Source organism: Andrena cerasifolii, unplaced genomic scaffold (genome assembly GCF_050908995.1).
Source record: "Andrena cerasifolii isolate SP2316 unplaced genomic scaffold, iyAndCera1_principal scaffold0040, whole genome shotgun sequence".
Classification (NCBI taxonomy): Eukaryota; Metazoa; Arthropoda; class Insecta; order Hymenoptera; family Andrenidae; genus Andrena; species Andrena cerasifolii.
In genome coordinates this window covers 66927-88788 of record NW_027484933.1, presented here as the reverse complement: position 1 = coordinate 88788, position 21862 = coordinate 66927, and the positions used below count along the sequence as shown (strand labels likewise).

At 39.6% G+C, this 21862-nt stretch overlaps 1 protein-coding gene across 1 annotated transcript; it reads left to right on the top strand.

Annotated features, from left to right (window-relative positions):
* The first annotated feature begins 5255 nt into the window (after nt 1-5255).
* LOC143378056 (uncharacterized) lies at nt 5256-6851 on the top strand. The gene is made up of 2 exons (XM_076829900.1): nt 5256-5531; nt 5615-6851. Exon 2 carries the CDS (start codon nt 5699-5701, stop codon nt 6839-6841), a length of 1143 nt encoding a protein of 380 aa, XP_076686015.1. The 5' UTR covers nt 5256-5531; nt 5615-5698; the 3' UTR covers nt 6842-6851.
* Nucleotides 6852-21862: the final 15011 nt, after the last annotated feature.

The window sequence follows — 21862 nt, the reverse complement described above, 5'->3', positions numbered from 1 at the left end:
ATAGTGGTATCAATCCGTTGGACGCAGCGTGTCGCGAACACGATATAGCATATTCGCGTAGCAACGACCTCGGTGAAAGGCACGCGGCAGATTAGGTTCTCGCTGACAAAGCGCGAAAACGCATCGTTGCGCGAGACTCGATTCTGGGTGAAAGAGGTGCTGCTACAGCTGTTTGGGCAGCTATGAAAGCTAAGACGAAAATCGGAATGGGGATGAAAACAAAACCCCGCAAAAGGACTGTAAGGAGAGCATCGCAAAAGCGGATTCTTCCGGTGGCAAAACGAGGTGGCATATTACCACTTCTCCCGCTGCTAGGTTTTCTCGGATCATTAGCCGGTGGAGCAGCGGGGATCGCCAAGGCGGTAAACGATAATAAGGCGGCGCAACATTAGCTGTAGGAAATGCAGCGTCATAATCGCACCGTGGAAGGTCGCGGACTTTATCTCGCACCATACAAGCGCGGACAGGGAATATCGAAACGAAAAAAAAAAACGCCGAGAAGACAATAAAAATGCTTGTGGGTGTAACTACAGATGCGCAATTGGAGGAGTTGGCAAAACGTATGCGTATTCCATTCTTTAGAGGTGTTTGTATGCACATTGCACTACCTGTTGGAGGAGTACGTCGAAACGAGAGCGGTGTCGTGAATTTGGACAATGTTGTGGGACCGGGGACTCATTGGGTGGCGTATGCGAAGAGGGGGCGTCGAGGTGTATACTTCGACAGCTTTGGCAATCTTCGACCGCCTAAGGAATTGGTACAATATCTGGATAAAGATGTCGTGAAAATCGAATACAATCACGCGCCTTATCAGGAGTAGAATCAGAGCAATTGTGGCCAAATATGTCTACGCCTTCTACAAACGATTGGGCGCAAATTTAAGTATTGACTTCTCACCACTTTGATTCAGTACAAGTCCAGTCGTACAGCTTGGAATATGTCGTTAACATTCAGTCTAACCGGCAAGAGTAGCACCCTCGCGGTAAGCTACTTTCCGCCCATAGATTTGAGCGACGATGATTACGAGCTTGGCCTAACAACCCTTGAAACTTATCATACAATACCCAACATCGACTCGAGCAACGATAAATTCTACTTCACCACAAACTATGAGACCAACAACAGCGTCGACACCAGCCATGAATACATTACGATTCCCCACGGTTCATACGAATTAGACGCCATTGCGAAGTATTTGAAACAGCGATTACTTGAGCGGTATCCTCAAAATCTCGATGGCACCGATGCCAACGATGGCGGCGACAATGATGTGTATACTATAGTGTTGCGCCCCAACAACAACACCATGAAAAGTGAACTGTACTGCTCGTTCATTGTAGACTTTACGAAGCCCAATAACATTGGATCGTTACTGGGATTCTCGACGAATCGCGTATTAGAACCGGGACAGTGGCACGAATCGGACGATCCGATTAATACCATGAATGTGAACATTATTCGCATCGAATGTAGCGTGACCGCTGGCGCGTACAGCAATGGGAAGCGCGTACATACGATACATGAATTTTCTCCCAGAGTACCGCCGGGATATAAGATATCGGAAACGCCCGCACAGATCATTTATCTTCCAATCACCGCACAGGTCATTTCGGATCTAACGATACGCGTTGTGGATCAAGACGGACGGTTGCTTGATTTTCGAGGTGAAGAGATTACCATCAGACTGCACGTACGACGACGTCGATGATAATACATGTGGTGTGGTCGAATGAGATGCTTGTGTTGAACGACTCCAGAAACACGTTTCTTCCAAACGAAATTGTTTGCAACAACAACAACAACAACAACAACAACTGCAACAGCTCTGATTACGCTAAAAAGAAGAGGCTCAGTGCTGCGAACACTGCATTTTTGAAATCGCTGGGATTCATTGTACGCAATTAAGTTGAAAAATGACCGACATTCTAAGCATTGGCGCGAAGCCGACGTTTTATGATCGCATCGTCAAGCTTGAGACTCACACATACAACCCTTACGTCAACACGACGTTTGGATACAGCGATGAGATAAGAATACCTATACAGCAACAGGATTTATACACATTACCGAGTGAAAGTTTCCTCTACCTGGAGGGGAAATTGGCGGTAAATAAGCCGAATGATGTATCAACGGTGATGTTGGGAAATAATTGCATGGCATTCATATTTGACGAGATTCGATACGAACTGAATGGTGTGGAGATTGATCGCAACAGATACGTTGGAATAACTAGCACGCTTAAAAACTATGTATCGATGACATCTGATGAAGACAAAAATATGGAGAATGCGGAATGGGGCTTGAAACGGCACGATGAGCTAATAGTGAAAAATCGTTTCAATTTTTGCATCCCGCTCAAATATTTGTTGGGATTTTGCGAGGACTACAAACGCATGGTTATTAATGCGCGTCACGAATTGATTTTAATACGATCGCGCAACGATAACAATTCTCTAATAGGATCGCCGACGTTGGAACCAGAAATTGAATTACTTAAAGTGCAATGGCGGATGCCTCACGTGACGCTGAACGACGTTAATAAGCTATCGTTGCTACATGCTTTGGAAAGTGGACAAAACCTGAGCATTAGTTTTGGCTCGTGGGATCTGTACGAGTATCCTCTCTTACAAAGCACGACGAAGCATTCGTGGGCCGTGAAGGCAGCTGCACAGTTGGAGAAGCCGCGATACATTATCTTTGCTCTACAGACTGCTCGAAAGAATGTGATGACTGAAGATGTTACTCGATTTGACCACTGCAAATTGACCAATGTAAAACTTTTTCTCAACTCGGAATTTTACCCGTACGATGACATGAACTTGGACTTTGACAAGAATAGGCACGCCATCTTATTTAACATGTATACGCATTTTCGTAAATCGTATTACGGACATAGTTGCAACGAGGCATTATTCACCGTGGCCCAATTTTTGCAATTTGGCCCCCTCGTGGTGATTGATTGCTCGCGACAAAATGAGTCGATCAAGAATAGCACCGTGGACGTACGCATAGAATTTGATTGTAAAGAAAACGTACCTGCAAATACTACGGCCTACTGTCTGATTCTGCATGATCGGGTAGTTGAATACAATCCGCTGACAAATGTGGTGCGCAAAATCAATTAAATTACTGCGCTACTTGCCCGCCCTCTCCTGTACCAAATTCGTACAAAATTTCATCGTGATAATCGAGATGCTTTACGAGACAGACCGCATTCTCCAGTCTGTCTTGGAAGCGAACGGACCTCTAAATTTTATCGATAATGGCCGTACCAACATTCGTTGACCTGCAAGGGTTCATCGTCGATGGAAGATTTGTCGCGAAGGAAGTGGCTATCCTACGAAAGGGATACAATTCTCTCGCACTATATTTTTGGGAGTTCGATGCTACAATATCTTCTTACAAAATCCGACAAATCGAGCATCCGGTGGTTGGTGGCAAAACATCATGGACTACGTTGAGAAGATGGAGACGTTCCGTACAGTATGGCTAAACAGCTAATTATGAAATCTGTAGCCGATGCGATCGACGAGGAAGATGACACACCCCATGTCGTATACGTTAAAGGGCTGCAGAAACGCGATTGGCTCGTGGATTTCCTCGATGAAAATACGAGAGCGGACGTGATCATCGAGACGCTAGACATTGACTGCGAGGATATCAAATCCCTAAATAAGCTAAACGTAGTTAATACTCTGCGATGTGGCAGACACGCAAAGCACTGTGTCATGCAAAATGTATTTAAAATATTCATCTGGTGGTCTAAACGCCAGAGGGAAATACACAAATAAAATATAATCAATTTTTAATGCATAACTGTTTTTTCTTCACCCTCCTCAACCTCCAACCTTCTGCATGTACGCTAGATTAAGACGATAGTTGTAATTATTATGTAGAAGTAGTACGATTCATGATCAACGCGGTACCATACACGTATGATAAACGTTTGATAGACGTTCAGAGTGGGACGTTAGGCGTTGAAAGTGGTCCAATACACGTTTGACACACGTTCAGAGTGGTACGATAGACGTTGAAAGTGGTCCAATACACGTTTGATACACGTTCAGAGTGTTACGAAAGACGTTGAAAGTGATACGATAGACGTTGAAAGTGGTACGTTATGTGTTGGAAGTGGTTCAATAGACGTCCAATACACGTTCGATACGCGATCAAAAGTGGTGTGACCTAGTCGAATGATGTGTCCAAAGAAGAAGGGACAAGAATTCGAAGAACATGATAAGTGCACTCTGAAGATGGTTAGTGAATAATTCGAATATGTATAGAAGGTGAGGATGGTCAGCGAAAATGCAGGTGGCCTGTGATGAAGATGGCGAAGAACAAAGGCATCCTACTTTGCAAAGCTATGCAACTTTAGGCATGGGCCCACATGTGGGAGCTTGGAGATGCAGCGAGACCAGTTGTCTTCAAATCGTAGTCAACGTGCAGTCACTTTGACAGTTCTTTGAAACACTTTTTTCATTTTTTGTGTTACGTGAAATTGCTTTGAAGAAAATTGCTTTTGAAGGACATTATCAATCGTTCAACGCATGGAAATACAATCGATTAATACCGTAAGTTTCCATTATCATATTTTAGTGAATCGTTGTGTTAATAACTTTGAGAATTATAAGAAAACTCGGTTTCAGATTATTTCATTGCCCATGAATTTGAAACGTCCGGCTACCGCTACGATCACCGCTGCTGCGGCAGTTATCCATTCATCCAGCCCGAAAATGTATGCGGCCTGTCGAAATGTTGCGGTTCAAACCGAAGAAATTCGATGTGCAGAACTTTATGAGGCGGAAGCTAATCAGGATGGCGACATTTTTTTAAAAGTTTTTAAAAAATGCGATAATCCAATACACGACTACTTCGAGAATGACGAGGACTATTGGATGCATCGATATGAACAACAAACGTTTTTAGGCGATTTCGATGATGATGATAATAAACAAATAACTATATCTCAGAATAATCATGCGTTTCATCCAAAGAGTGTGGCTTGGCGAAACGTCAAAGCGGAAAATATTGATTTTGATACCTATAGGAATAAAGTATCGGGGCTTCGGGCTAGTGTTGTTGCAGTTCAAACTGACCCTGTGCCAGTTCCTATGGATTTACCATTAACTAATCTATTTGCTGATGATGTGATCGAGTGGGATAATTAAGCCAAATAAATTTTAATTATTTTTTTTATATTCTATATTATTCCTTCATATTATTATTTGTAACAATATATATGTAAGCTTCGTGTATAGGCTGGTGAGTTACGTAGATGCTCGAGAGAGGTCAGGACTTGAGAAGATAAAGAAAACAGAGAATAGAGATAGACAGAGTGACGGTTAAATTGATTAATACAAAAATTAATTATATTGATAAATAGTGAGATCGAATTAATGAACCCAGTAGTACAGAATCTACAAGTGCAGGTCCCTATAAGAAAAGATCATATGTTGAGAGAATATAGAGAAGCACAAACATTTAATTGTTGATTCTCTATATTTTTAGGTTAGTGAAACACGTGGAAGTATGTATGTGATAATTATTTATTATGTAATTGATAATAAACCTCTATATTTTTAGACGAATCAACCTTGTGTTTTTGCTTAAGAAGGAATCCGAAATAATATCATAAATCAACAATTATCACGTTTGGGCAAGAAACGCGCACGAGAAGAGACGTCGAATACGCAACATTATGGAAAGGTTAAAATTCCAATTTGAAGTCGTTGCAGCGGAAGACCCCAAATCAAACGTCATAGCCATTACATCCATAACAAATGAAGAAGATATAAAATTTCATATCCCAAGAAACCTGTGGTCGCAAAAACATCATGCAGAGCTCACAGCTCTGCCCGAGTTCAAAAAAGTTACAACGACTCTGACGAAGCGCGGACATACACGAAGTGTATGGTTTAATCTAAGCGAAAAAGTATTAGGTAATTATAAAGACGGGAGTGGAAATATGGTAATAGGAGACTATCTATTAGAAGAAAGTCAAACATCCCAAAAACAACAAATCACGGCTCAAACAACACAAATAGATGAAAACCTACTAAAGATCTTGGAAAAGTTGTCTGAACATAAAGAGGATAGTCAAACTTTGAAGAATCGAAACCTAAGTAAAATCTCCGAAAAATTTGTAATTGAGAAATTCAATGGTAAGAACGTTAGTGTAAAGCTATGGTTATCGACATACGAGAGCGAATGTGACAGATTAAATATTACAAAAGACGTTGAAAAAATTGAAATTTTAAGATTGTTTCTAGAAGATAATTGCAGAGACTGGCATAGTTCTATGTTAATAAGAAATACACTAAATTCGGAATGGAGAATTTGGAGAGAAAATTTCCTAGGAACTTTTGCAGATAAAGGATGGTCACCGGTAATGCATGCGATAAATTACAGGTTTCTGAATGGCTCACTTTTAGATTATGCTTTAAGAAAAGAACGTCTATTGTTAGAAACAAACAAAGAAATAGATAGAAAAACTTTAATAAATCTAATTGCTGCGGGATTACCGGCATTTGTGAGAGACAAAATCGATAGAGAAGATTTAGAAAACTCAAAAGACTTATTTAATGAATTAAGAAGATACGAGAAAACAACGAATAGAAAGATTACAGAGGATAACAAAGAAGTAAGAAGAATTACAAAATCAGAAACGAGAAGTAGTGATAAAAAGCCATGCAAGATTTGTGAAGAAAAAGGTAAGAAAAACCGATACCATCCAGAAAACCTATGCTGGTATAAAGCAGAAAGAAATGGAACTCAAAATAGAAATATATCTACAAATTCAATATTAGAAGTTGAACTTAATACAGAGGATCAAAAAAACTGAATTTCCCGCCGTTAATCAAACTTGACGTTCTATTAAACAACGTATTGAAAGTTAAAGGAATTTATGATCCTGGTTCAAACGTGACCGTGATAAATTCCAAATTAATAAAATTAAAAAACAGAGAAAAAGATCAACAAAGCAGCACGTTAAGATCGATTAATGGCAGGGGAAAAACTGAGGGATTGATAACTCTAAAAGCAAGAATACTGGACGAAGAAAAAAATATAAATGCATTTATATTGGAAAGTAAAGATTTTGATAATGACATGATATTGGGACTAGATACAATAAAAAATTTTGGATTGACTCATGATGAAAATTTAGATGTTAAAAAGCTAAAAGAAAATATGAAAGAGAATAAAAAAAAAGAACAGGACACAGGAAAATTAATTCAAGAATATGAAGTAAATTTCAATGAAGGAATAGACACAAACCGATTTATTACTGACACGGAACACTTAGATTCAGATCAAAGAGAAGAAATAAACGTCTTAATAAATGAATATAAACAGATTTTCGCCAAAGATAAATATGACGTAGGCAAAGTAAAAAATTATGAAGCATTCATTGACCTACAAACGGAAAAATATTGCTATAAAAGACCATATAGATGTTCAATCACAGATAGAATTGAGATAGAAAGACAGATCGCGGAACTATTAAAACATAATTTGATTGAGGAGTCATATAGTCCTTTTGCAGCGCCAGTGACACTAGCCTTTAAAAGAGATGAAGGGAAAAGAAGTCGTTTATGTATAGACTTTAGAGAATTAAATAAGATAATAGTTCCTCAATCTCAACCGTTTCCCTTAATAGAAGACCTAATGACTGAGACCATTGACTGTAAATATTTTACAACTCTGGACATAAACTCAGCCTTTTGGTCCATACCTTTAAGAATTCGAGATAGACCAAAAACAGGATTTGTGACGCAGGAAGGACATTATCAATGGACGTGTCTTCCTTTTGGCCTAAAGACGTCTCCAGCAATTTTTCAACGAATTTTAAGAGGTATTATAAGAAAATATGGACTATCTAGATTTGCAAAAAATTATATCGACGATATATTAATTTTCTCAAGAACATTTGCTGAGCATATAGTACATATTAAAAGATTACTGGACGCTATAAAAAAAGAAGGACTTAGACTAAAATTCACAAAGTGCAAATTTGCATCAAATTCAGTAAAATACTTAGGACACGTAATAAAAGATAATACAATTACACCTCTAAAAGATAACTTAAAATCAATAAGAGAATTTCCAACTCCACAAAACAAAAAACACGTAAGACAGTTTTTAGGGAAAATTAATTTTCATGGAAAGTATATTCCAAATGTTACAATAATACTGGAGTCGCTACACAATCTACTCCGTAAAGATACAAAATTTTACTGGTCAAATGAATGCCAAGAAGCATTTGAAATAATCAAAAATCATCTCTGTTCTAGACCAAATCTTGCAATTTTTGATCCAAAATTACCGACAGTTATTTATACGGATGCTAGCATACACGGTTTAGGAGCGGTTTTGAAACAAATCCAATTAAATGGAGATCTGAAAGCTGTAGCTTACTTTTCAAAAAAGCTGAACGAATCTCAAAAAAAGAAGAAAGCCATCTTTTTAGAATGCTTAGCCATAAAAGAAAGTCTGAAATTCTGGCAACATTGGTTACTGGGAAACTCCTTCACGGTATATACAGATCATAAACCGCTAGAAAAGTTAAATGTCAAAAACAGAACAGATGATGAACTAGGGGATATGATTCACTATTTGTCCCAATACAACCTTACAATAAAGTACAATCCAGGAAAAACGAATATAGAAGCAGACTGCCTCAGCAGACACCCAGTGTTTGAAAATCACGAAAATAACGAAGATAACCTGAAAACGGTAAATATTATTAGTCTAGAAGATATAAAAAGTGATCAAGCACAAAACAAACAGTTGAGAGAGAATGCAAAATTTACTATGGAAGATGGCATCTACTACAAAAAAGATAAAAGAAAAAGGAAAAAAATAATATTAAGTGAAGAATATAGTAAAATTGTGCTGAAGAAAATTCACGAAAACTACTGTCACATAGGAATAAATCAGATGGAAGCTAAGGTAAAACCTTTTTACACGGCACAGAATATAATGAAAAACATCAAAATAATGTGTAAAAACTGTGAAGTTTGCATAAAAAATAAAACAAGAGCAAACAGAAAATACGGTCTAATGTCACAATTAGGTCCAGCCGAGAAACCCTTCCAAATAATGTCTTTGGACACAGTTGGCGGATTTGGGGGTCGAAGATCAACAAAGAAATACCTACATCTACTAGTGGACCATTTTACAAGATTTACATACAGCTCATGCTCGAAAAATCAAAACGCTCAAGACTTCATAAAACTAATTGAGAAGGTTTCGAAAGATAACACGATTGAAATACTGCTCTCAGATCAATATCCGGCCTTAAATTCAAACGAATTCAAAAATTACCTTGAAAATCGAAATGTACAACTGATTTTTACAGCCGTAGACGCACCTTTCTCTAACGGTCTAAACGAAAGGTTAAATCAGACGTTGGTGAATAGAATACGCTGTAAACTGAATGAGAAAGGAAAAAAATCAGCATGGTCCAAAATAGCAGAAGAATGTACAAATAAATATAACGAAACAAATCACACAATTACAGGATTTTCACCAAAATACCTGCTAAGTGGAGAATCTACTGACTTGTTACCACCTGAATTAAAAGAGAAAAATAAAAATACAAGAAGTTTGGAACAAGATAGAAGAATAGCACTGCTCAAAACAAAAAAATCCCATGATTATAATAAATCTATATTTGATAAAAACAGAACACAGTATAATTTCAAAGAAGGAGATTTAGTTTACGTGGTTAATGGAAATAAATTAAACAGGAAAAAAATGGATGAAATCAGGATAGGTCCCTTTGAAATATCGGAGAAAGTATCAGATTCAATTTATAAAGTAAACACGGGTCATAGAAAAAGATCACTTGGTTTGTATCATATAACAAAGCTCACACCTGTGTCGACTGATGTATGGTAAAAATAACGCTAAATTTGCATCTTAGGATGAAAATTAAGCGTCTTGTGGAGGGGAGATGTAAGCTTCGTGTATAGGCTGGTGAGTTACGTAGATGCTCGAGAGAGGTCAGGACTTGAGAAGATAAAGAAAACAGAGAATAGAGATAGACAGAGTGACGGTTAAATTGATTAATACAAAAATTAATTATATTGATAAATAGTGAGATCGAATTAATGAACCCAGTAGTACAGAATCTACAAGTGCAGGTCCCTATAAGAAAAGATCATATGTTGAGAGAATATAGAGAAGCACAAACATTTAATTGTTGATTCTCTATATTTTTAGGTTAGTGAAACACGTGGAAGTATGTATGTGATAATTATTTATTATGTAATTGATAATAAACCTCTATATTTTTAGACGAATCAACCTTGTGTTTTTGCTTAAGAAGGAATCCGAAATAATATCATATATATACGTGCAGTTTTTGATACACGATTATAACGGTGGTGGGTTTAAGGTATTAAAATAAAAGGAGCCCAGTGGGCATTATACCTGTACACGTCCAATTTTCATTTTTCATTGGTTATGGGCCCAGGCACGTGAAGTACAGGCAACATAACCTAAAAACACGCCACGTTGAAAAAGGTTTCAACTCTGCAACAGGTGAGCAAATTAATATCATTTACCACAAGAATGAATGATAATACAAAAGTAGACTTGCAAATTGCAAAGTTATCGGACGGTAACTACCGCACTTGGAAAATAGAAATGAAATGGTATCTAAAAGGTAAAGGCCTATTAAACCATGTGCTCACCAAGACTGAATCACCACAAAACGCCACAGCTGAACAAAAGAAACTACTTGAGGCAAATGACGATAAAGCGATAGCAGCTATAGGACTGCATGTAGAACCGAACCAACAAGTGCACATAGAAGACTGCGCTAACGCACATGAAGCATGGAAAGCATTAGAACAAGTGCATCAGCCCAAATCTAGAGTAAGAATAATGCAATTGAAGAAACAGCTTTACCAGTCTAAAATGAAGGAAGAAGAATCCATATCGTCATATATTTCTAGAATAAAAGTTGTGGCAAATAATCTTAATGAAGCAGGTTCCGACGTAAAGGATGAGGACATGGCATATATTCTACTGGCAGGATTGCCAGATAATTATGAAAACTTAAATATGTCCCTAGCCAGCCTACCAGACGACAAGTTTACATCGGCGGAGATCACAAAATCACTTCTCACCGAATTTGATAGACGTAAATCTCGCCACGGAGATGAGGATGAAGGCCACAAGGAGGCATTGCAACTTGGAAAAGGACCCAGGCAAGTACCGAACAAAATTACAAGCTCGTTAAATAGACCAAGACCGCGTTTTACTCATATTGTAAGAAACAGGGACATGACATAAAGAACTGTTGGTTAAAGAATAAAAACAAGAATCAAAATCATCGTCAAAACTCTAATAATACAAACAGAGTTAATAATGAAGGATTCTTATTGTCGCTAAATAATATTGATATAGAAGGTACATGGTTGTTAGATAGTGGCTGCACACACCACGTATGTATACGTAGAGAATGGTTCAAAACTTTTAAAGAAATTCGATTAGAGCCAATTAACACAGCAGCAGAACCAAATGGGAAAGGAAACGATAAATTTGAGGAGAAGGGAATTGGTGATATCGTAATAAAATCCTTTATCGGCAACGAAACCCAGTATGTAACGTTGCACAATGTATACTATGTACCTAACGTTAGAAAAAATTTAATGTCCGTCTCTCAAATAGAACAAAGGGCAAAAGAGGTCATTATTAGGAATGGAAAAGCAAAAATACGTGACATAACAAATGGACGAATCATGTGCATAGCAGATAGAAAAAATGACCTATACGTAGCACGAGCGAAAACGGTAGTAAACACAGAACAATTAGTAGAATCTCATAGCGTAACGGTAAAAGATAATAGTATATGGCATCGGTGGTTTTGCCACGTTAATCAGAAGACGATCGAAAAGACAGCGGGATCAAATCGTGTTCACGGACTAGAGAACACAATGATAGACGAGAGTATATGCGAAGATTGCTGTATTGGTAAGTCGACAAAAATCCCTTGTCGAAAAATTAAAGATCGCCAGTCGCGAGAAGTCTGCGAGCTCATTCACTCAGATATCTGTGGACCTATGCCAGTCAAATCGCTGAGTGGAAAGCGATATTTCGCTACATTCGTCGACGACTATTCGAGACACACTACTATCGCATTCTTGAACTCGAAGGATGAGGTTAAAGATCACATCAGAAAATACATTGCAAAAGTAGAATTAGAAACAGGTAACAGAATTAAGTGATTTTGCTCCGATAACGGAAAAGAGTACTGTAATAAAGAATTGAATAACTACTTTGAGGAAAAAGGTATAAAACACGAAAAGTCAAATGTAGAAACGCCTCAAATGAACGGAATAGCCAAACGCACCAATAGGACGTTGCTCGATCTAGTGAGATCAATGCTCAGGTCAGCTCAATTACCTCAAAAGTTTTGGGCAGAGGCGGTTGCCACGGCTGCCTACATTGGAAATCGAGTATCCCATACATCCCTCAAGGATCAAATCCCACTCACTATTTGGACAGGGCGAACTCCAAGCGTAAGGCACCTAAAAGTATACGGATCGCTAGCCTACGCTCATCTACCGAAACAGGGACAAAAGAAACTAGACGACAGAGCAGTCCCTTGTATATTCATTGGGTATGCAACTCAGACGAAAGGTTACCGCTTATGGTGTCCAAAGAAACAAGACGTAATTATTACCAAGCATGTGCGTTTCGCAGAGGACAAAATGGGATACGAATGGATATATCGTGGAGATAGTCAATACGAATACACGTACAATAACACTTGGCCAGGAGAAGAAACGGCGATTGAATCAAGACAAACGGATGTCGAATAAACAGAAACTGAACCCCAAGAAATCGACGCGACCGACGAAATAGTGGGGGTAAAGGATACAAAACCAAAGAAAAAGGTTGGTAGACCAAAAAAGATTATCAGAAATCCATACGGAAGGAGGGGCAAACCCAAAGTACAAGAAAGCGAGACAACTCCTTCGGAAGGTGAAGACACAGACAGCGTAGAACTGAATTTCATGGAAATCGTTGAACCAAGCACACTAGATGAAGCCATGTCAACCCCACAAGCAAGCCAGTGGGAACAGGTCATAAGCGACGAGATGAATAGTCTAATTCAACGAGAAACCTGGGAAATAGTAGACCATTTGCCCGCTGGACGAAAATTTATTGGCAGTAAATGGGTTTTTAAAATAAAGAAAGATAGCGAAGGTAATGTACATAGATTCAAAGCCAGGTTAGTAGCTCAAAGTTTTTCCCAACAGAAGGGAATCAATTACAACGAAACTTACGCACCCGTCGCGAATTTCTCAATAATACGACTTCTAATAGCTATTTCAGTTTTCTTCAACTGGTTTACTAGACAATTAGATATAAAATGCACATATCTCTATGGAAAACTCGAAGAAGAGATATACATGAGATTGACTCCGGCACACCAAAATGAAAGAGAAAGAATAGTAAGACTAAAACGGCCCATATATGGACTAAAACAATCTGGGAGAAACTGGAATGACGAATTGGATCGTTTTCTTACGGAAAAAGGGTTTGAAAGATTACGTTCATCTACTTGCGTGTATAGAAATAGATACTGGACCATAGCAGTAGTATATGTAGATGATATTTTCCTATTTTCAAACGACCCAAAGTCAATTAATAATTTTGTAAAGTCTATAAGCCAAAAATACGAAACGAAAGACTTAGGTGATATAAATCACATGTGTAGTAACAAAATAACCGGCAGTTACCGGTCGCGATCAAAACAATTATTAAATGTAAACAGTCGGCGACACTGGCCTCTCCTTGGAGCGAAGGTGTGTGTATGCGTGTGCGTTTGCGACGACAAAGGCGATGCCTCGAAACGGCAGTCGTTAGTCGGGAGATGGTTTTCGAATTCGCCAGACGTTAGGCGAGAAACCGAGAGACAATAGCCGCGGGCAATCAGAGTCTCTATTTTCCTTTATTTTCAATTCAACTTCACTTACTCCTTTTGCGTTTTCTGTGTGTCAGAATATCTACTAATAAATCCAATACAAACCCGCGTATAATCTCATTTTTTATACAATTTCCTACAAAAGTGGGGGCTCGTCCGGGATTGTATAAAACAAGTACCATCATAATCCAAACGCGGGATAGGTTGGACATTTTCCAGTGTGACCAAGAACTATTAAAGACTTTAAAGATGAGTGACGGTAAAAAAGGGGAAGGTACCAGTGCGGAGAACGTACGTGATGAATCCGATCTGGCCAAAATGACAAGGGAGGACCTTCGAGTGGAGTTGAAAAGGAGAAAGTTAAAGATAGCCGGAACCAAAGAAGAGCTACAACGTCGGTTGGAAGCGGCGCTAGCGTTGGAAGGCGAACGTGAAGAAGAAGATGACGCAGACAAAGGCGTGGAAGACGACGGAAGCGACGCTGCTAGCGGACATGCAGACGGCAGTTCTGAAAGCAATGACAATGACGACGATGACGATAGTGATGTGAGATACAGATTAAGACGCAATACTCGCAGAACGGACAGACGTGTAAGGTATGTGCCTAGTTTCAAAGATGTTGAGGAATCGATGACAACGTTTAGCGGTGACGACAAGCGAAGTATAAAACGTTGGATCAGCGATTTCGAGGAAACGGCCGAGATGTGCGAATGGACCGGCATCCAAAAAGCCATGTATGCTAGAAGACTTCTGCGAGGATCGGCGAAGCTGTTCGTCAATTATGAAAAATGTGGCAAGAGCTGGAATTGTTTAAAGAGTGCCTTAAGATCCGAATTCGGAGATAAGGTCTGTAGTCACAAAATACATCGAGAGTTGCAGCAGAGGAAAAAACAGGACGACGAGTCGTACCAGGAGTACACCTACAAGATGCTCGACATAGCTACCCAAGCAGACGTAGACACTGATTCGGTGATACGGTATATAATCGATGGGATTCGAGACGAAGAGGCCAATAAAGTCATATTGTACGGGGCCAAAAGCATCGGAGAGCTGAAGAAGAGATTCGTCATTTATGAAGAATTGAGGAATAACATGAAGGCGAAGGCGAAGCGCCCCGAAGATAGAACGAAGAAACCAGTGCGTGCCGCCAATTCGGGAGGCAGAATATGTTTTAATTGTGGTTTGCCTGATCACATTAGTGCGAATTGCCCAGTAAAGGGCAAGGGATTAAAGTGTTTCAACTGCCATGAACACGGACACATTGCGTCAAAGTGCCCGAAGAAGGCGAATGCGGAAAAGAAAATGTGTAGCGTTACAGAGCTTCCACGAGGAAAACACTACAAACAGGTAAAGATAGCGGGGCGTGGTTTGATAGCACTTATCGATTCGGGTAGCGACTTGTGTTTGATGCGGGCGGATGAATATGTAAAGATCGGCGCTCCGCGGTTGCGAAATAACGAAATTTTGTTCCGTGGCGTGGGCTCCGATACGAATAAGACTTTAGGGGAGTTCTCTGCAGATATTACAATAGATAATAATACATACCCGATCACAATACGCGTGATCTCCTCCGACTTAATGCAGCAGGGGTTAATACTCGGTACGGACTTCATAAACACGGTCGACGTCAGTATAAAGACTGGTAAACTATCAATCTCTAAGCCCGAGAGTGATATTTCTCCTGGTCCCGAAGTAGCCGAGATTTTCAAAATAGACGATATTCGCGAGGTTAATAAAATAGATGTGTCGTATATCGCAGACGCTGCATGCAGAAGCGCTGTAGAAGATCTTGTCGTTAACTATAGGCCGATAAAAGAACAGAGCGTAGGCATAAAGATGAAGCTAATTTTGAAAGACGACGAACCAGTGTATCAGAGGGCCAGAAGGTTATCGCAATCGGAGCGAGAGGAAGTAAAGGCTCAGATCGAAGAATGGTTAGCCGAAGGAATAATTCAGCCGTCCTTATCCGAATACGCAAGTCCTATCGTTCTTGTCAGGAAGAAAAATGGTAAAATCAGAATATGCATCGACTACAGACTTCTCAATAAAAAGATCATAAAGGATCGGTATCCACTGCCTCTGGTGGAAGACCAATTAGATTTATTACAAGATGCAAAAGTCTACAGTACACTGGACTTGCGAAACGGATTTTTTCACGTAGACGTAGACGAAGATAGTAGAAAGTATACGGCTTTCATAATACCCGACGGACAATACGAATTTCTAAAAGTTCCTTTTGGCCTGTGTAATTCTCCATCAATCTTTCAAAGGTTCGTGAATTGCGTATTCAAAGATTTGATAGCCGCTAAGTGTGTACTGGCGTATATGGATGACCTCGTGATACCGTCTGTAAACTACGCGAGCGGGTTAAAAAATCTTGAGAAGGTGCTGAACACCGCGAGCAGATATGGATTAATCATTAATTGGGATAAATGCCGTTTTATGCAGACGAAAGTCGAATATCTGGGGCACATAGTCGAGAATGGCAGCGTGCGCCCGTCGGAACACAAAACAGAGGCTGTCATGAGGTTTCCAAAGCCGACAAATGTTAAGAGCGTCCAAAGTTTTCTAGGGCTGACAGGTTACTTTAGGAAATTCGTAAACCGGTATTCAATAATCGCGAGGCCGTTGACAAATTTACTGAGAGCCGATGTTAAATTTGAATTCGGTGCAAAGGAGGAACAAGCGTTTGAGCTTCTAAAAATGACACTGTGTAGTGGACCGGTATTGAAAATTTATAGAATAGGCGCGGATACGGAACTGCACACTGATGCATGTATGTATGGATATGGTGCAATGCTGCTGCAACGCGATGATGAAGACGGTGCGTTACACCCGGTATATTATGCGAGCGGAAAAACCAGCCCGGCCGAAGAGAAGTATACCAGCTACGAGCTCGAGGTCTTAGCAATAATAAAGGCGTTAAAAAAGTTTAGGGTTTACCTACTGGGAATATCTTTTAAAATAGTAACGGACTGTCAGGCATTTACTATGACCATGCGAAAAAAAGACCTCTGCGTACGAGTGGCTAGGTGGGCTCTTCAGCTGGAGGATTTTCAGTATGTTATCGAACATCGTCCCGGTAAAAGTATGCAACATGTCGATGCGCTGAGCCGTAATGCGTTGTCATTTTGTATGGCTGTGAACGAGAGTGAGGAGAGTGTGACCGCGCGACTCCGTGCGGCGCAGCAAAAGGATTGTGAATTGCGGAACGTTGTCGATCTGGTGCGGCAGGGTAAAACGAACGACTACTGCGTAAGAGGTGGTGTACTGTTTAAAGTGATTGGTGGAGATATGTTAGTTGTTGTGCCTAAATCGATGCAGTCAACGGTAGCCCGTCGTGCACATGAGGAGGGGCATTTCTCAACAAGTAAGACAGAAGCGCTCGTCAAAAGGGACTACTGGTTTCGCAATATGCGAGAAAAGATTGAGAAGGTCATTCGAAACTGCGTTAGCTGCATACTCGCAGAGAGGAAACAGGGAAAGCAGGAAGGTTTTTTAAATCCTATTGACAAAGGGGACCGGCCGCTAGACACTTATCACATCGATCACCTAGGGCCAATTCAGTCTACGAAGAAAGAATATAGGTACATCTTCGTCGTGGTGGATGCATTTACGAAATTCGTGTGGCTTTATACAACCAAGACGACAAATACCGCTGAAGTTTTAAAATGGTTGAGGAAGCAATCCACAATATTCGGAAATCTGAGGAAAATAATTTCAGATCGTGGTACAGCCTTTACGTCCCGCGAGTTTGCAGATTTCTGCAAAGAAGAGGGCATACACCATAACCTAATCACTACAGGTGTGCCTCGGGCCAATGGCCAGGTGGAACGGATTAATCGGACTCTTATTCCTTTACTGACGAAACTGTCCGCACCGAAGCCGCATGAATGGTACAAATACTTGGAAATAACCCAACGATTCCTTAACGCTACGCCGAGCCGGAGTACAGGATTGTCGCCCTTCAATTTGTTATTCGGAACGCAGGTGAAATTAAAAAGTGATCCGAAAATCCAAGAGATGATCGAGAACGAGTGGATAAATATGTTCAACGAGGATCGAGATGAATTGAGGCAACGAGCGAAGGAAAGCATACTGGAGGTGCAGCAGGCCAACAAGAAGACCTACGACGCGAAGAGAAAGGCAGCTAGACGATACGAGGAAGACGATCTAGTAGCTATTCGCAGAACGCAGCTCGGACCTGGTTTGAAGTTGTCGCCAAAATATCTTGGCCCTTATAGCGTAATTAAAATACAACGGAACGATCGTTATTTGGTGCAGAAGGTTGGACAATGCGAAGGGCCACGGCAAACCTCGACCGCTGCGGACTCCATGAAGCCGTGGATCGACGATTTTAGCGACAATAACTCAAGCGAGAGCGACCGTGGAAGTGTGAGAGACATCTGAGGGCAGATGTCAGATCAGGATGGCCGAGTGTAGTAACAAAATAACCGGCAGTTACCGGTCGCGATCAAAACAATTATTAAATGTAAACAGTCGGCGACACTGGCCTCTCCTTGGAGCGAAGGTGTGTGTATGCGTGTGCGTTTGCGACGACAAAGGCGATGCCTCGAAACGGCAGTCGTTAGTCGGGAGATGGTTTTCGAATTCGCCAGACGTTAGGCGAGAAACCGAGAGACAATAGCCGCGGGCAATCAGAGTCTCTATTTTCCTTTATTTTCAATTCAACTTCACTTACTCCTTTTGCATATTCTGTGTGTCAGAATATCTACTAATAAATCCAATACAAACCCGCGTATAATCTCATTTTTTATACAATTTCCTACACATGTTAGGCGTTAAGGTAGAAAGAAATAATAAGAAAGTTACATTACGTCAAAAGACATACATAGAGTCATTGGTAAATAAGTATAATATGAAAGAATGTAGGGGTGCTGCGACACCGTTAGAGCCAGGATTAAAATTAGCAAAAGACATGCAATCAAACTATCTAAGCGAAAGAGCAAAGACGGCATATCGAGAATTAATTGGTTCACTAATGTATGTAGCTTTGCGTACCAGACCAGATATATTGTTTGCCACAACAAAATTGTCACAATTTAATACACATCCAAGCGAAATGCATTGTATACACGCGAAACACGTATTACGTTATTTAAGTAAGACCAAAGATTATACGTTAGATTATAAGTGTAACAAGGAACCGAAAATCGAGATTTTCTGCGATGCGGATTGGGCAGGAGACGTAGATGATAGCCATTCATTTACAGGTGTAGTAGTAAAGATAGGATCTAATACTATAGATTGGATGGCGTCTAAACAGAAAAACATATCCATGTCAACAATGGAAGCCGAATATGTAGCTCTAGCATCAGGTGTAAAACAATCCACGTGGCTGAGCATGTTTCTAAACGAACTAAATTTATTTAAACAATTTTCAGGGAAGTGCGATCTATATTGCGATAACAGAGCGGCAATAGCTTTTTCAAAAAGTCGAATAGAAAATTTGCGAACAAGACATATAAACATAGCATGCCATATTGTCAGAGAAGAATTGCAGAAAGAATCAATTAGCTTGAGATATGTTCAGTCGAACGAAAATGTAGCAGACATAATGACCAAGGCACTCAATCGCGTTGCACATAAAAATTGCACCCAAACAATGAACTTGGGAATCGTAAAAGTGGGGGATTGAACAGATTTACGCTTCCCGCCATGGGTGCCCTGCTGCCCTATCCCCTCCCTCTTTATACGGGATTGATCTAGATCATTCGAGTCGATCGTGCCTTGTTCTTCGATGGCGTTACGTACCGCGTGCCATGATCTTTTATTCGACAGTATTATATGTATCACGCTTATACTTTTTATATATATATATATGTGTGCAGTTTTTGATACCCGATTATAACGGTGGTGGGTTTAAGGGGGCCGTCTCCTTTTTGTTATGGTCCGAATCGATCGAAGCGCCCTTGTAAACAGACGGACCCTAATGAAACTCCTGCGGTCGGTAAAAAGAAGTTGTACAATGGTGACATCTACCGGTACTCTACGTAGACGAATTTTTGACAGCATAGTTGCCGCATGTTCTGTTGTCTCCGTCTCTGCCGCGCTGTTGCCACAGCTCCTTCTATTGAGAAGCTTGGAGGAATACGGCACGAGAGCTGCGTCTAGGCAGCGATCGCCGGGCTCCATGTACCGCTGATCGAGGGGGGAACATCGACAGGAGCGGTGGTTATGTGTGAGGAACTGCGGTGCGTCAGTCACGCACACATAACCACCGCTGTAGGTGTTTCCTCGTGCATCAGCTGTAGCTGGAGCCCGCCAATTCCTGCGTCTAGCATCAGAGCCTCACTGAACGTAAAGGAGGATAGCACTATTGAAAGATAGAGAGGTTGAGTAGTGAAGTTAGGAAACATGTCAATGAAACAATACTAATTTAGTATTTATTTATACATAGAACGATGCAATACTTTGTATAATCAATGTGCAAATTCAAAGCATACAATTTGAATAAGGTACATCACCGAAGTGTAACATGTCCATCGTAATGAAATTTATGAATGCAGTAATTCTTCTAAAAACATATGCCGCTTTTTTTCATCTAACTATACATCAAATTATCTTTTATATCAACAAGAATTGTCTGTTTCAATAATAGTTTTGTACATGGTTTTCTTCGGAATTGTTATTCCACGGTTGTAAAAATTTATCAATATAAACCAGAGTTCAGTACTAACAATACTGATATTTGGGAATGTCCCATTAAACGATTTTATTTAGCTACGATCCTCTGCGTGTTTGTTTGTTTGATTCAAATGTGGAAACTCAATTTTAAACCACTTTCAACCATCCAATTCCCTCGAAACTTTGCAGAGGTGCGTAGTTTGGTTGACAATACAAAATTATGAAAAAACTCCGAGTGGGTGAAAAAATTACCTAGTCACCAATAAATAATAACCCATAACAATAAATCAACCATTCTTCAAGCAAACTGTTAAACTGCATACAGCAATAAGAGTAATGTAAATCCACAAACACTAAAAACTAGAAAAAGTATATTAAAAAATGTATAATAAACGATTTTATGAAAAATGCATTAAAAACTAAAAAATAATTATTTTCCTATACTACAATTTCGATGGTGTATTTTCACATAAAATCGTGGAGCAGGATATCTCGCAACAAATTCATTTCGACACTTGAGGCTATACTAAATTGATTCATATTCTGTTATGAAATATCCTGAACCACGTTTTTATTTAAAGTTGAAAAACACCATCGAAATTGTAGCACAACACTAGAAGTATTTTTTAGTTGTTAGTGCCTTTTTGACAAAATCGTTTAACAGAACATTTTTTTATATATTTTTTGTTTCTAATCAAGTTATAGTCATTACAATAAAACAATCCAACTTCATTGGAGAATTGAAATTCGACATTCAAGCTTTCGCCCCTTTGAAATGGACAATTACAGATAAAAAAGTATATATTTTTTTAAGAATACAGTATTTTCTCGTTAGCGGCTCGGTTTGGTGTACACCAGAGATGGGCAAAGATAATATCTAGATAAACTCGAATAAAAGATACTTTACGTTTATTCGTTATTCGCAACTTCGAATAACACGATTTATCTTTATTCGAAACATCGCGGATAAATAAATTTATTCGAAGTGAATTTATTCGGCAGCGGAAGATAATTTTTTTATTCGCGGAACTTTCATTCGAACCGTCGAATAAGGTTTTCATCTTTATCCGTAGTTTATTCGACTTTTATTCGAAGCCTTCGCGCTGAAGATGAAAACCTTATTCGACGGTTCGAATAAAAGTTCCTCGAATAAAAAAATTATCTTCCGCTGCCGAATAAATTCACTTCGAATAAATTAATTTATCCGTGATGTTTCGAATAAAGTTAAATCGTGTTATTCGAAGCTGCGAATAATGAATAAACCTAAACCGT